The sequence below is a fragment of the Phacochoerus africanus genome, chromosome 15 (assembly GCF_016906955.1).
Source record: "Phacochoerus africanus isolate WHEZ1 chromosome 15, ROS_Pafr_v1, whole genome shotgun sequence".
In the NCBI taxonomy this organism is placed as follows: domain Eukaryota; kingdom Metazoa; phylum Chordata; class Mammalia; order Artiodactyla; family Suidae; genus Phacochoerus; species Phacochoerus africanus.
This window is the reverse complement of record NC_062558.1, coordinates 87,492,448-87,508,316: the sequence shown is the minus strand read 5'-3', so window position 1 is coordinate 87,508,316 and position 15,869 is coordinate 87,492,448. Positions and strand designations below refer to the sequence as shown.

The 15,869-nt window shown below is 42.5% G+C and overlaps 1 protein-coding gene across 2 annotated transcripts in view; it reads left to right on the top strand.

Moving 5' to 3' along the window:
* GRID1 (glutamate ionotropic receptor delta type subunit 1) overlaps positions 1-15,869 on the top strand; it is a 686,225-nt gene that overhangs the window by 558,287 nt on the left and 112,069 nt on the right. For both annotated transcript variants that reach the window (XM_047761781.1, XM_047761782.1), the window contains exons 9-12: positions 8,255-8,356; positions 9,766-9,963; positions 13,181-13,505; positions 14,721-14,859. In XM_047761781.1, the coding sequence (XP_047617737.1) occupies positions 8,255-8,356; positions 9,766-9,963; positions 13,181-13,505; positions 14,721-14,859 (764 nt within the window). The remainder of the gene's footprint in view (positions 1-8,254; positions 8,357-9,765; positions 9,964-13,180; positions 13,506-14,720; positions 14,860-15,869) is intronic.

Below are 15,869 nucleotides of genomic sequence, written 5' to 3'. Positions count from 1 at the left end.
GTTATGGTCATAAAAACTTCACTTCTTGCTTTCAGGGCTCTCTTGAGACAAGCTTATCACCAAAGTATGGTTCATTCAGTTGCAAAATGTGATGATAGAGGTTATTGATCTGTTGTCTTGCTGGATATAACCAATAGGAGATTTGGGATTAAGCAACCTTACCTGCCCTCTTCCCTCCCTCCCTCTCAAGGAACTGGCAGGGCTCTAGGTATGAAGTGGGTGGTGTTCTGGGCTGTAAACCAGTTGGGTTGCCTCCTCTCTCCTTCCCCCCTCCCCATGAAAAGAGAATGACATGAGACCTCTATGGCTAGACTATAGACCACAGAGCCCCATCTTCCAAAGGAAGCCTGTCCCATTTAGAGTTAATAGTCCTGCATTTAATAAGGAAAGGCCACAAAGTCCCAAACCCCTACATCTCCCAACCCAAATACTGACTGAAGAGCACCCGGAATGACTCAGAAATTCTATCTTTCTGAGACCAGTGGTTTACGAAATGTATTCTCCAACTGGCTGATCTCTTGAACAGTTGTTTGTCATAATCAGATTTTGAAACCATATATCTCATTTCAAGTGATGACTGTTCTGTAACCTCTGGCTCCATCCACGCTTTTGGTCTGGGTAAAGCAGATCTCATCAATGAATGAAAACCATAGCTGTCTTATCAAAGAGCAGCAGTTCTCGGTTTGTTTAACAGTGCTGGAAATTAGTTTTTCAGGCACTGATCTTGACAGGTCAGCTATTAAAGTGTGTATCTGTGACCATAAATTCATCGATCCCATAAACAAAATTCTGTCTGCAAAATACAAGGAGAAAGTCAGAGTAGACAAACGTATGTACACATGAAATGGTCTGCAGATGTATGACTAAGTATTGGGATTTCTTTGGGTGAAAGGTTTTTCTGGTTTCCCATTTATCAAGCCTATCAGCCTCATTTGGCTTTTATTTTCTGAAAATTTTCTCCAGCATTATGAACTGGGTGCTCTATCCACCCTCAGGAGGCAAGCAGAATTCAGTCACTCTAATCTTGGTGGTCTGTAAGTTTGGGAATCTATTTACAGGCTTTATTTTAATCTTTAAAAATTCCACAGGGAGTGTTTTTTAATTTTGTTTTTATTAGAGTATAGGTGATTTACAGTGTCAGCTTCTGCTGTACAGCAGTGGCCTTGTCATACATATAGATACATTCTTTTTCTCCTATTATCTTCCATCATGGAGTCTTTTATTTTTTATTTATTTTTATATGATTTTTATTTTTTCCATTATAGTTGATTTACAGTGTTCTGTCAATTTCTGCTGTACAGCAAAGTGACCCAGTCATACCTATATATATTTATTCTTTTTCTCACATTATTCTCCATCATGTCCATCACAAAGTGACTAGATATAGTTCCCTGTGCTATACAGCAGGCTCTCATTGCTTATTGACTCCAGATGCAATAGTTTGCATCTCCTGGAGTCTTTTAAACAAAAGATTTTTAAACTAAGGGATGGCGCCTTTTGCTCTTCAGGTCTCATATATTGTGTGCTTAGAGGGATGGCCATACTCAGAAAAGAAGGTTTATCATGCTGATCTGAAGATTTGGGCAAGCGCACAAGGCTTTATGGAAAGAGGGGCATTCACTCAGCCTGGGGTGCTTGGCTTCAGGCTGATCTGAGGAAATAATAAACTTTCCTGCCAAACTCCAAGGATGTTGGATCCTAGGACATGGTAACACTTTGATGCGTTTGAAAGCAGAATTTTGTTTTCTCTTTGAAGTATTTTTTTTTTTCTTTGTCAGAGTACAGGATACCTGAAGGGCAGGGAGAGATAAATCTGTATTGAAAAACAATAAAAAAAAAAAAGAAAACTTAAGCCCTAAGTACTTTTAGACAGAAAATAGGCATGATAATAACAGGTTTGAAGGAATTGTTTTTAATCTACTTTCTCTCATGAAGCTGCACGTTGATTTAAATGGCCTTGCCTTAGGACTGTCTGAATAGTAACTAACATGATAGGGGGTGATCCCTCTTCCTTAGTGGAGAAAGATTGCCTGTTTCAGGGAGCTGGGCCACTGTCCTGTCTCTAAACCCAATAGGCTCATGGGGGCCTACACCATCTTGGAGATGTCTTAGAACATGAGATGCTGTGCTGGAGGTCCTCACCATGTGCCTTTTCTAGGAGCTGGGCACCCTGGCCACAGTTCTTTGCAGCCAGGGGACTGACTTACTGAGTCATGACTCTCAGACTGGCCTTGACCTACCGACAGTTAATTTGACTATGATTCCTTGCTTCCATTCAGCCCTCAGTCACACAAGTGCATGTGACAGGATCTTGCTTCATCACCTGTGCTAAATAATTGTTTTTATCAAAAGGTTATTTTCCTTTTTGTGAAAGTGAGGAAACCTATTAAAAACATAGGAAAACATAAAATTATGGTTATTCAGAAGTCCACCACCAAGATAAATCAAAATATACATTTAAATATATTTCCTTCCATTTTTTACAACTGCCTTTAAAAAAAAAACATAAGGTCACATTGTGCACACTTTTTTATATCCTGATTCTGTACTTTGTAATTATTATTTATTGTCTAATAAATTATTTCAAAACTGTTTCCTCCTTTGAACAGTCCCCTCAACATGGTAGGCAGAGAAAGTGTTTTTATTCCATTTTATAGATAAGAAAATGGAATTTCAGTGAAGTTAAATTTATTCAAAAATATTTGTTGCCTGCCTCTTGTGTTTTAAGCACTTTGCTACAAAACATACTGAGGTCCCTCAGCTAAGTGACCTCAGTAGGTGGAAGTACCCTTAGAACATAGATCTATGGACTCATAAACATATACTGATTTAATACCTCCAAGTTCCCTGAATCTGTACCAGTAAAATAGGGAGGTGATTTAAAGAAGAGAAATGACATTCAAGGCAAGGTTGTAAGTCCTGAGATGGGGATAAGCAAGGCAAGGTCCACTCCAAGACCCTGAAACTAGCATTTTATGAAGACAGGATTCTGATCCCAGGGAACAGGGTAAGAAAGCCAAATAGCACAGCAGAATCACAGACTTAAGTCCAGAATGGAAGACACTGACGACCGTTTCTACTGCAACTTTGTGTAAATGGCAGTGACAGAACTAAGCATGTCATGGGTTGTGAGGACTGTGTCCCACTAATGCAAGATCTTAGAGGAAACTGGGTGTGGAGTATATGATAGTCCCTGTACAACTTTTGCAACTTTCCTGTCCATCTAAAACTCTTACAAAGTGAAAGATTAAAAAAAAAATTACTAAGAGTCTACCAGACACAGCCAAAGAGCAATGTCACTCCAGGCAGAAGGAACAGGATGTAAAGAGTCAGGAGGGACCATGGCGTGTGTGAGGAAGGTGAGGGATTTGGTAGGGTTGGAGTGTCCTAAAGCTGAGAGTAAAGACTGGGTCTCCATTAGGAAGGCCTGTCTTTTAGGCCATGTGTGAAAGTGTTAGGATTTATTCTTCAGGACATCAGAAATGATTAGAACACTAATTACCACAGTTCATGTTTGAGTTTATTTTTTTTAAGTAAGAAATTTATTTATTTTTAAATTGAAAAAATACATTTATTTATTTTTTTAAAACAACTATATTAAAAAGAAAAAAAGGAGTTCCCTTCGTGGCGCAGTGGTTAAAGAATCCGACCAGGAACCATGAAGTCGCGGGTTCGGTCCCTGCCCTTGCTCTGTGGGTTAAGAATCTGGAGTTGCCCTGAGCTGCAGTGTAGGTTGCAGACGCGGCTCGGATCCTGCGTTGCTGTGGCTCTGGCGTAGGCATGTGGCTACAGCTCTGATTAGACCCCCAGCCTGGGAACCTTCATATGCCGTGGGAGCAGCCCAAGAAATGGCAAAAAGACAAAAATAAAGAAAGAAAGAAAGAAAAGAAAAAGAAAAAAAAAGATTTTGTGACTTCTCTCAGTTGACTTCCTCCTTTTAGGATATTCTCACTCAATATCCAGTGGTTAGTGGACATTTGGTCCTGTCCAAGACGTCCATATGACATCTGACTCATGCCAAAGGACTTTGATATCTGGCACTGTGCAAAACCATTTAGCATGGACCAAATGTCCCACAAGGATAGTAACAAATGTCTTCGTTTTTTAATTTAATTTATTTTTTATTGTTATTTCCCCCAACACACTTTTTTTCCCTGCTATACAGCATGGGAACCCAGTTACACATACATGTATACATAAATTTTTTCTCCCATTGTCGTGCTATGTTGTAAGTATCTAGACATAGTTCTCAGTGCTACACAGCAGGATCTCATTATTAATCCATTGCAAAAGCAATAGTTTGCATCTGTTAACCCCAAGCTCCCAATCCCTCCCACTCCCTCCCCATCCCCTCCCCAGGCAACCACAAGTCTATCCTCCATGTCCATGAGTTTCTTTTCCGTGGAAAGGTTCATTTGTGCTGTATATTAGAAACCAGATATGAGTGATATCATATGGTATTTGTCTTTCTCTTTCTGACTTACTTCACTCAGGATGAGAGTCTCTAGTTCCATCCATGTTGCTGCAAATGGCATTATGTTGTTCTTTTTTATGGCTGAGTAGTATTCCAAGGTGTATATATACCACTTTTTCCTAATCCAATCATCTGTTGATGGACATTTGGGTTGTTTCCACGTCTTGGCTCTTGTGACTAGAGCTGCAATGAACATGCAGGTACATGTGTCTTTTTTAAGGAAATTTTTGTCCAGATATCAGCCCAGGAGTGGGATTGCTGGATCATATGGTAGTTCTATGTATAGATTTCTGAGGTACCTCCATACTGTTCTCCATAGTGGCTATACCAGCTTACATTCCCACCAACAGTGCAGGAGGGTTCCCTTTTCTCCACACCCCCTCTAGCACTTGTTTTTTGTGGACTTATTAATGATGGCCATTCTGACGGGTGTGAGGTGGTATCTCATGGTAGTTTTGATTTGCATTTCTCTAATAATCAGGGATGTTGAGCATTGTTTCATGTGCTTGTTGGCCATCTATGTATCTTCCTTGGAGAAATGTCTATTCAGGTCTTTTGCCCGTTTTTCCATTGGGTTGTTGGCTTTTTTGCTGTTGAGTTGTATAAGTTGTTTGTATATTTTAGAGATTAAGCCCTTGTCAGTTGCATCATTTGAAGCTATTTTCTCCCATTCTGTAAGTTGTCTTTTTGTTTTATTTTTGGCTTCCTTTGTTTATTATAAAGGTAGATTATCAGCTCATTGGAGGAGGGCTGTAAGAGAGAGAGGTTGGTGGTAATGAGATCAATGGTGGGGGTGCTGTTGCAATACTCTAGGGCAGGGGTCCTGCTGCCTTGAGCAGGGTTAGATGCAGAGGATGGATGGGTAGGGATTGAAAGGCAGAGCTCTTCTCACAGCTGTGCTAAAACCCTAGAAGTACAGGGCTTTATCCCAACTGCTTTTTCCTGCTCTCATTCTCCATTCTCATGACTGATTATACTCCCAATAGAAAGACAGGTAAAGGAGTTCTCTTGTGGCACAATAGGTTAAGGATCTGGCTTTGTCATTGCCGTGGCTTGGGTCACTGCTATGGTGCAGGTTTGATCCCTGGCCTGGAAAGTTCTTCATTCTGTGGGAGCAGCTAAAAGGAAAAAGAAGGAGGGAGGAGTAAGGGAAGGAAGAAGGAAGGAAGGAAAGAGAGAGAAGGAGGGAGGGAAAGAAAGAAAGAAAGAAAAGAGGGAAGGAAGGATGGACGGAAAGAAAGAAAGAGGTAAAGAAGTAAACCCTGGGTGATCAATGCCAAACAGAGCCTCATTCTAGGCACTCATCCAAGCCAGGGCAGCACAGAGTTGAGAATGTTTCTTCACCAGTGCCAAGGAGGTTGGGCAGCACTGCTAGGAATTCAAGTCCTAGTGCAGAGCAGCATACCCAGTCCCTGGAGCTGACATGTCATCACTGATACAGGTGTGCTCCCATTATGACTCTGTAAGTCACTGAGGTAGTGAAGGGGACCTTCATAACATCACCCAACCCAGGAGGTGCAGGAGATCATATACAGGGTTAACAGCCCCAATGCCTGTGCTAAACAGGGATGGGATGCAGGCTTCCTAAATACATACCCTTTGTCCAGTATTGAAGGGTGCAAAGAGTGCAGGGAGGTAACACCTTGGCTCCATTTGTCTAAGTTTGTCTTTTCCCCTTAGCCAGCATTTTAATCCAACTGCAGGACTTGATTCTGAGTCCCAGGGGTATTTCCTGAGACCCAATGGAGATACAGTCATGAAGTTTGCTTCTCACTATACCAGTTCCCACAGTGAGCATACTTTGATGTCCTTGAACAGGACTTTGGGTAGATTTTAACTTTGCTCTTCACTGAAATGCCTCTCAGATTGATTAGCGGTGGCTGTGGGGAGCTCCTCAGAGCATGTTGCCATGTTGTGAACTAAATGATCCATTAATCACTTCCAGGCATTCTATTATTTAGGGTAAAGTGGGTCTTAGCTGGTATCATGTCCAAAGTGATAGCTGGAGTTTCCAGGCTTCTTAAACTAGTTCTAGAACCACATAACTCATTCTGATGTTCCTACTTTAGACCTCAGGGTTCTAGTATCTTTTAGGTGGAGTGGTCCCACAGATTCTGGAACTGTGGCCTCATAGTCAAGGCCCAGTGTGCCAACCCTGCCTTGGATGTCAGGTGGTGGGAAATGCTGGAAGAATAAAATGTCCTTAAGTGGCACTATTGGTGGACCCTTTAGGGAACCCAGTGGCACCTCTCAACAGAGGGGCAGTTCTTCTGCTCAGCCTGACTAGGGGTCTTGTGGATTTTCCCTGCCGAATGGTAGATGCTATCTGATTTTTACCCCTTGCTACTAAAATGATGGTTCATGGGTCAGAAACAGCAGCACCCAGGAGCTTGTTAGACAGGAATCTCAGGGCCCAGAATCAGAGAGTGCATGAAAAGTCCCTGGGTGATTTGTCTGCATATTACAGTTTGAGGGTCACTACTTGAATCTGTAGCTAGCTGAGGTTCATGATCCTGCCTGTGCATTAGAATCCCCTAGGGAGCTAAACTGTCCATCTCCAGCCCACAATAGACCAATTCAATTATAATCTCTGGGCGTAGAGCCCAGACTTCAGTATGTTTTTCATTTTTTGTTTTTTAGGGCCACAGGTTTGACATATGGAAGCTCCATGGCTGGGGGTAGAATTGGACTATAGCTGCCAGTGTATGCCACAGCTCATGGCTATTCCAGATCCTTAGCCCACCAAGCAAGGTCAGGGATTGAATCTGCATCCTCATGGATACTGGTTGGGTTCATTTCCACTGAGCCATAGTGGGAACTCCAACTTCAGTATGTTTTAAAAGGTTTCTTAAAAGATTCTAATATACAGTAAGTCAGAGGCTCAGTGAGCTAGAATAGCAGAGGTTTTCAGTAAGGACCTCCTGCCCAAACCCTAAGATCCGGGTTATGTTGGCCTTAGATAGGGCCAATATGTGTGGGTTTTTTACATCTCACCAATGAAGGATTGAGGGTCCCTGATTGGACAAAGATTTCATCATTGTCGCTTTGGCCCTGCTGGGATGCAAGGAAGGGGCACAGTCCCAAGAGCATCTGTGTCTGTTGTTTCTGAGCCAGGATATGGTCTCCTTGACCACCTTAGGGTGCCCATCAGTGATATATCAAGCTAATGGACATATCCTGCAGGCTCAAGAGGTATGGTAGACACATAGCACATGCATTCTTGGCTTCGACCTACCTATCAGGGAAAATTATGAGGTTTTTGCTACAGTGGAGATGGGCAGTGAGCACTTGGTCCTGCTTGCAGTTGGCATGAGGGTGCAAGACAAGCTGTAGACTGGGATCTTTGCTACCTGCTTCACTACTGAGCCTCACCCTGTCCTGGTGGTGGCAGCAGCTGAATTCAAGGATCTTCTGGCCTGGGCAAGTGCAGGGAGTCTTAAAGAAAGAGGACACTTTTGTGGGAGACACAGTGACATGGCCTCAAGTGGGTAGACAGAATAAAATTGGACATAAACGTTCATTCCAGAAATAAGTTCTTATGATTTGGTTTCATTTCAAAAATGTGTAAGTTCTCAAGATGCAGATGAGCCGACGGAGGAAGTGGGACTCTGTCTGTCCCACCTATATTCTTTCTAAGGTTGTAGGGTGGCTCTGGGTCCTTGGGAAACTCCTAGGGCTGCTGTCTACCCATCTGCCTGACACGGGAGCCTGGTTTAGGAAGCAGTGCCTAAAGTTTGCACAGGTGCCGGTACTTTCCCTCACTCCCTTTTTCCTTCACAGCTGGCGACGTGGGACTCGGAGAAGGGCCTGAATGGCAGCCTACAGGAGAGGCCCATGGGCAGCCGCCTCCAAGGACTGACTCTCAAAGTGGTGACTGTCTTGGTAGGAGCATGGGTACCCTGGGGAGGTCTGCTATTCAGATTTTGGGGTCAGAGGCTTCTCTGTTTGGCTTGGAAAGAAGGGGATCTTGAAATCATAAGGCCTTTCACTCAAAGAATTTGGGGAAGAGTGAGATTGGAGATCCTGCCCCAGGGCCTCTGAGGCCTTCCCTGGGAGGTCACTGGGTTGCTCCAGAAAAGGACCACTAATCCAGATCCAGTGTTGTGCTCCAGAGCAGGCACCGCAACTCCACTTGTTCTTGGGTGTAAACAGGATCTTGAACTACTGGTCCTTAAGAGAGCTTGGCTGGTAGCCAGAGTCCTCAGATAGAGGTTGGAAGAATGTTCTTCCAGGATTCAACACCACTGATGGGCTCTTGTGGCACAGAGTTCATAATAAGACCATTTGTGGCAATTTCTCAATCTGATTGCCTTGGAATCAGAGGCTTTTATATCTTTAAGATACCTTAGAAACATCTTCCTCTCCCTTTCTTTACTTCTTTAGAACTGTTGGAGACATTTTAGATTTATCTCTTATCAGTTGGTCAGACATGGTCCAAACATCTGTCCTAGGAGGCACTGGCATCTCCTTGGCTCTAGAGGTCTTTGTCAGCAGAATTTCTGTATTCCCCATGTGCACACCACAAATAAGTATTACATCTTATTTCCCCTCAAAATTAAATTTATGAGATGTAATCTCTGGGGCCATTGCCAAAAGGCCCTTTCTTGTCTGGTTTCACAGGATGGTGGTGGGGAAGGCTGAGGTGTTTCCCAGATGACCACATGCTTGATAGGAGCACATGTGACACAGTACAAAATGTGTGAAAGTGTGCATGACCTGGCTTTGGATTTTCTCAAGCTGTGGGTTTAACCATCCTGCCCTTGACTTGCGGTATGACCTTGTCCTATGACTCAGCATCCACTTCCTAGCACTATCTGATAGATGTAATATTGTCTTCTCTCAATCCAGTATCACAGAGATGTATTGTTATTTATTATCCTGATTGAGAAGTATCAACATTTCTTGTGTGGATCCTAAAAAATTTTGGCATTTCCTAAGGACAAAGTCCTGAATGTCACAGATGAAGGAATGTTATGACAAGCCATGTTATTCTTGGAGATGGGGTTCTGGGCCAAGTCTGGGATTACATAGGGCAAATAAAAACCTGCCCCTCCATCACCATGCTGGTTGGAGGGATTTTCCTGTGCACTGCATCCTGAGTGTCCATAAAGTTCTTTAGAAAAGGGCAGAGAGATTCAGATTCCAGGCTTAAATTGGGTGAATACAGGCACATGTCCACAAACATTGTGAAATTATGATTCATCAGCTTGGTCTCTCCAATAGTACCCTAGAAAAATGTGTGTTAATGAACCTGTGATTTAGTTGAAGAATGTTCATTCTGTTGTCCTCAGGAAGAGCCTTTCGTGATGGTGGCTGAGAACATCCTTGGACAGCCCAAGCGCTACAAAGGGTTCTCCATCGATGTCCTGGATGCACTGGCCAAGGCTCTGGGCTTCAAATATGAGATTTACCAGGCCCCTGATGGCAGGTACGGTCACCAGCTCCATAACACCTCCTGGAACGGGATGATCGGGGAGCTCATCAGCAAGGTATGTCCCAAGAGCAGGTCCGTGGGGAGGGGCACCCTAGTCTGCCTCTGGGGTGATGTCTAAATGCGACCCATTATGAAGTTGGAACCTTGGGACCAACTAGTCAGACTCCTAGTTACCACTCTCCACACACTAAAGTCCTCTTTATCTCAACCCCCATGCTCCCTGCTATACCTGTTTTTGCCCTTTTATTTTCTCATTCCCTGTGTTCCTTCTGTACCCATTGCTCTCTTCCTTTGAAACTTATCCACTGTGCCTGCTCTTAAATAACCCTTTCTGAAATCCACTCCCATGTTCGGGCTGCAGTAGGAACCCAGTTCTCACAAGAGGATACTGGTGCATGCTTATTCTCTTCTTCATGGCTCAGGAGTGGGTGCATATATCATGTACATGTCCACATGCATGCATGTGTATGAATGAGCATGTGAATGTGTCTGCATTATTATGTGTAAGTGATATGGCCTTACTTCATCCTATAGTTGGCATCCCCCAACTCCTCAGATTAATTTCATATCATTACTATTCTTTCTTCCTATATAGTCTTCATTCAGACTCATGGCATGAGGCCAGTTCACTGTGTCCCCATCCTTGCCCCTAATCTCTGGGTCATTTCCTGACAATCATTTATGATGGTGGATCTTCTATAACTCTCCCTCTCCAGTGTAACTGTTGCCATCAATCTTGATGTTTCCAACATCCCTGCAGACAACCCCAGGCTTCCATTGACCCTTTCACCTCCAGTGACCTTTGAGTACCTGCCCCACACATCCTGTTAGCATCTTACATGTTGCTGTCACACCCCATTCCATGACTACAACCTGTCATTCTTCTGACTCTTTTTGGCCTTTGTTCCTAAAACACAAGTCCTTTGCTTTATACACCTGCAATGGCAAACACAAGGCCCATATGCTCTACAAATTTTTTTAAGCTTTAAAATGACAACTTTTGTATTGTGGAATAATTTATATAAAAAATTGACCCATTTCAGATGGATAATTCAATGATTTTTAGGAAATCTAGGGAGTTGTAGAACCATCACCATAATCTAGTTTTATAATACTTCCATCACCCCAATGAGATCCTGCCTCATTTACAGTTGATCCCATTCCCAATCCCAGCCCTAGGCAACAATTCATCTACTTTCTATAGATTTGCCTTGGCAAGCCTTTAATATAAACAGAATCATATGATATATGGTCTTTTGTGTCTGGCCCTTTTCACTTGGCACATGGACTTGAGGTTATTCTTCTCTTGGAGTTCTGTGTTCTTCTGATATTGTGTCCTTTCCCGCCTGGTGTGCCCTCTGTGGTGGTCCAGACAAGTCCTTGTTCCCTTCATCCTTTGCAATCCACCTAAATTATACTTGATTTCTTACACCACTGAAATCCTGACTTGCTCTGGTATCCACACTCTGGCTCCGACATGCAGGTTGCTGTATGCAATCAGAAGAGAAAATCACCAATTTGTTCAGATGGATCTATGAATGATGTGTGGCCTTGCACCTCAGCGGGGCCTTCAGGACAGCCTGTGTCCCTAAACTTGGCCTTCGTTGGGCTCCTTGGCTGCTTCCTTAGAGACTGTTTCAAATTTTATATATTCCTTCTCAAGAAACCTAATAATCTTCTATCTAAATTTTTTAAAAAAATTATTCCTCTGTTAGGGAAAGAAATAGAGCCATCTGGACATGAAGTTGTCCTTCAACGTCCTATGAAATTCACATCTGCAGACCCCTACACACCCCTCAAGTTTTGGTGGGGGTGATTTTCTTCCTGTTAGAGCTCATCCCTCCACCTGTGTCATGAGTTAATTCCCTTGTGCCTCCTCTGGACCTGGTTTCATAAATTAGTTTCCCTCTATCCTATATTGTAAAGCTATCCCACTGGTTCCCTTCCTCAGTCCTTACAATGCTCCAAACTCTCTGAATCCTTACAATAAAACCAAAAAAAAACAACAAAAACCAAAACCAAAAACAAAAACCTCCATGGATCTTGATTTCTGAGAAGAGAAGCAAGAGGCAGTGATGCAAATGTGGCAAATCTGAGACCTCTGACATGGTCCCCCCAACATTTTTTCTCTTTCCTCTAGGCATATTGCTGGATTTCATGGTTTGGAACACCAGTATATCTGCCCGTCTAGCCCACATATTGGACCTGATAAAATCCTTCAATATAGTTTCCCCCAATTTTAATCTGTAGTTTGAATCATCTGTCACAACTGATCATTCTAAAATAAACCTAGTTCTGACAATATGTCCGATTTAGAGAGCCCAGAGCCAAGATGGAGATGGCGACTATACATTTTAAGGCTCTTATGGTTGAAACAGGTACTTTAGGCCCTTTTCTGCCTGCCAGCATCCACCTGGGCATAAGGACCCCACTAGTCTTGGCAGCTTTAACCTCCCAGTCTTATTCCATCTTAATAGGGTCTTCATCTATTTTTAAATTAAGCTCATCTTGGAAAGCAAAAATCTTGGAAGGTACTTTTGAGGTCACAGCATAGGATTCCCAGAGGACCCTTCACAGCATGGCTTTACTAAAGGAAGAATCAACCCATGTGTCTCAGAGGCCATGAGTTAAGGGAGATGGAAGAACAGAAGAAGTAGATGGCCCCTCTTTTCTTCGAGGATATTACTCTGTGGCATAGAGTCTGCATATAAAACAACCTAGCACTGATACATTAGTGAGGTTCAAGGTAGTTGGATACTTACCATATAGCTTCTAAAGTATTTTAGAAAAGAGAGATATCTGTGTGGGCTAATGGAATTCGGAGAGGTTTGAGGGGAAAGTGGAGTGTCCCTGTGGCCTTGAAGCTAGGAAGGATGTAACTTAGTCCAGAAGATAGAAGGGAGTCAGGGCAGGGAGGGGTAGGAGGGACATACTAGTCAAAGAAAGGTGATGCTTTGCTAAGGGGATCATTTAAAAAATGAAGAAAAATTACAGTTCACATAGGAAGGAAGGTGGTTTGTAGACTTTCTTCCAGAAGTGCTTTCTAGGAATTTTTAGTGTTTGGGAGAGAAATGTGTTTAAAGTGAAGGAGATAATAACAGACAACTTAGTGATGGATTTTCCCTACAATATTCAAGATCACAAGGTGTAAACTCTTGAATCCATTTCCTCTGAACAGAGCAACCCCAACAGCAGAGGACAGGCCTTGGCCCAAGGTAGAACCCAGCAGTAAGCTGAGGACTGCCACCTGATGAGATGGGTTTGCCTTTCAGAGAGCAGACCTGGCCATCTCCGCCATCACCATCACCCCGGAGAGGGAGAGCGTCGTGGACTTCAGCAAGCGGTACATGGACTATTCGGTGGGGATCCTAATCAGGAAGCCCGAGGAGAAAATCAGCATCTTCTCTCTCTTCGCTCCATTTGATTTTGCTGTCTGGGCCTGCATTGCGGCAGCCATCCCTGTGGTTGGTGTGCTGATATTCGTGTTGAACCGAATACAGGCAGTGAGAGCTCAGAGTGCTGCCCAGCCACGGCCATCTGCGTCTGCCACCTTGCATAGTGCCATCTGGATCGTCTACGGAGCCTTCGTCCAGCAAGGTACTGTTCTGGTTTCCCCGATGTTGGAATAGCCCCAGGGGCCTGGATGCACTTGTCCACTGGCAAAGTTCTTAGATGCACTTTGCCCAAATCATCTTAAATGCAGTTTTACTTAATCTCTAAGATAGTACCAGGATCATGCTGCACCTCCTTTTCTCCAATTAATATCAGATGGGAACAAAATGAAAAAACAAAAATCAGGAACTTAAAATCCTTGTTTTTCCCCTTTAGATAAAATTAACTTTGTAGTTCTGCTTTGCAGAATTTTCTCCCCTCCCACATTAGATTGATTGCCATGCAGACAGGGTTGTCAAAGGAGACAGTGTCTTGCTTAAATGTGAAGTCTTAATGGGATTAAAAAAACCCACACAATTGTTTTGCAATCATCTAATCGGTACTCCAGCCATTCTTGAAATACCAAGTTCTATCTCTGCGAATTCTGGATAGCACTTGGGGATGGTGTGATTTTCACCAGAAACTATAAATTGCAAAACTCCTAACGTGAGTTCTGGCCCTGTTTGCACCATGGCAAAACATGTATTACCTGTTTGAGAGGTTATATAAAAATAGTCAATGAGAAGCTTTCTTCCACTACCACCTAAGTGACCAAGGAGAAATAATTGGCCTCAAAGAGGCAGCTTCTAAGTCACATGCGATGATTTTCAAAAGTCTTAGGGAAAAAGAAAGTCATCTAGTGAGGGCTGAATATTAATAAAAGTAATATGGTGCATCTCATCTCTGAGGTTTAAAAGCTAGCTGTGGAACCCTCCAGGTAGGAGGTAATTTTACAGAATTCCTGAGACTATCCTGTGTGAATTTAACATGCACAGGGACCTTACATAGGGTTGTAGCCTGACAGAGGGTTCTACAGCGAGGTAGAATCTTCTAACTTGAAGATTTTGATATTCAGAATGCTATCATTGTCTTTTTGACAAACATCTCATCACTAAAAATGCCAATCCCAGCTCTTCCTGCTTTTCCATATTTTGTGGTCCTCCTTCTCTTTCCAGCATAGGTGGTCTTAGGGTTTTTTCCCAAATTGTCACAGCCCACCATTATCAGCTGGCAGTCACTTTCCTGCTCACTAGCTCATCATCAGGGTGGCTCCTTCCCACCCCCTCCCATGCCTGGCCTCAGGGCAGAAAACTTCCCTGGGGAAGGGATGGGACTAAGAGCAGAAGCCCAGGGCCAATCTGCTTTGCCTATCTCCTGCAGGTGGCGAATCCTCAGTGAACTCTATGGCCATGAGAATCGTGATGGGCAGCTGGTGGCTCTTCACTCTCATTGTATGCTCCTCCTACACAGCCAATCTTGCTGCCTTCCTCACAGTGTCCAGGATGGACAACCCCATAAGGTAAGATCCACTTCTTCTTCCAGATCTGGGACTATACAGCTCTGAAAAGCTGTAAAGAGAGGATGTGAACCTGATCAGGAAAGCCTGGTGTCAAGGAGGCAGAACAAGGCTTAGGATTCCGGATCTGCAGTTTGATGATAGTAATCTTTTAATGCATATGGAGCTTACCTCCTGTTATATTTTATTTCAAGCACAATTAAATAAATATATAAACTCATTAAATAATATTTCTTTGAACATTTAAATTCTACTTATAAGAGTAATAAGTCAAAACATTAAAAATTAACTAATTAAATGTCCTCAGATATTTAAACATTGATTACAAACTTATTTAATCAAAATTTTAGAAACATTTAATTAAAATGAATTAAAAACACAAGTCTAATATGTTTTTCCAATCTTCAAACATTTAAAAAATATTTTTAAATACATGCCAATTATCACAGCGATTAGAAAATTATTTCACTCAGAGTTATAAAATTGTAAAACTGTTGAAGCCAAGGTCTAAAAATGTCTCATTTTAACCAAAATGTTTAAAAAAAATGACATAAAAGAATTAGTTCAACATAGTGAAATAATTCAGAAATGCCTTCGCTTTATAGTCAGATTCTCATATACTATGTGAATTAGAAAAGAACTTGGACAAAGTCAAAGTCTATCGGATATGTAGTTGCTGAGCTGACCAAAGGGACAGCCCTGTTCTATACTTCTTTGGGTACAATATCCACTTCCATATCACCTCTCACTTGATTCCATATTATGGTTTTCTCTGTCCCTGCCTTTGGTAATTTCTCCTTTAGTTCACCATGCTTACTATCATCATATCGATTCTTTTCATCCAAAGCCCCAGTCCAGCCATCCATACTCAACTAGCTTCTACAGCTCCCAACTGCCTATTTGAAAGAATTCAGTCTCCTTGACTAGGATTCAAAATTGAGAATGATGTTGTCTGGCTTTTATTTTAATTGACATTTTTATTGAGATCATTATAGATTCACATGCAGTTGTAA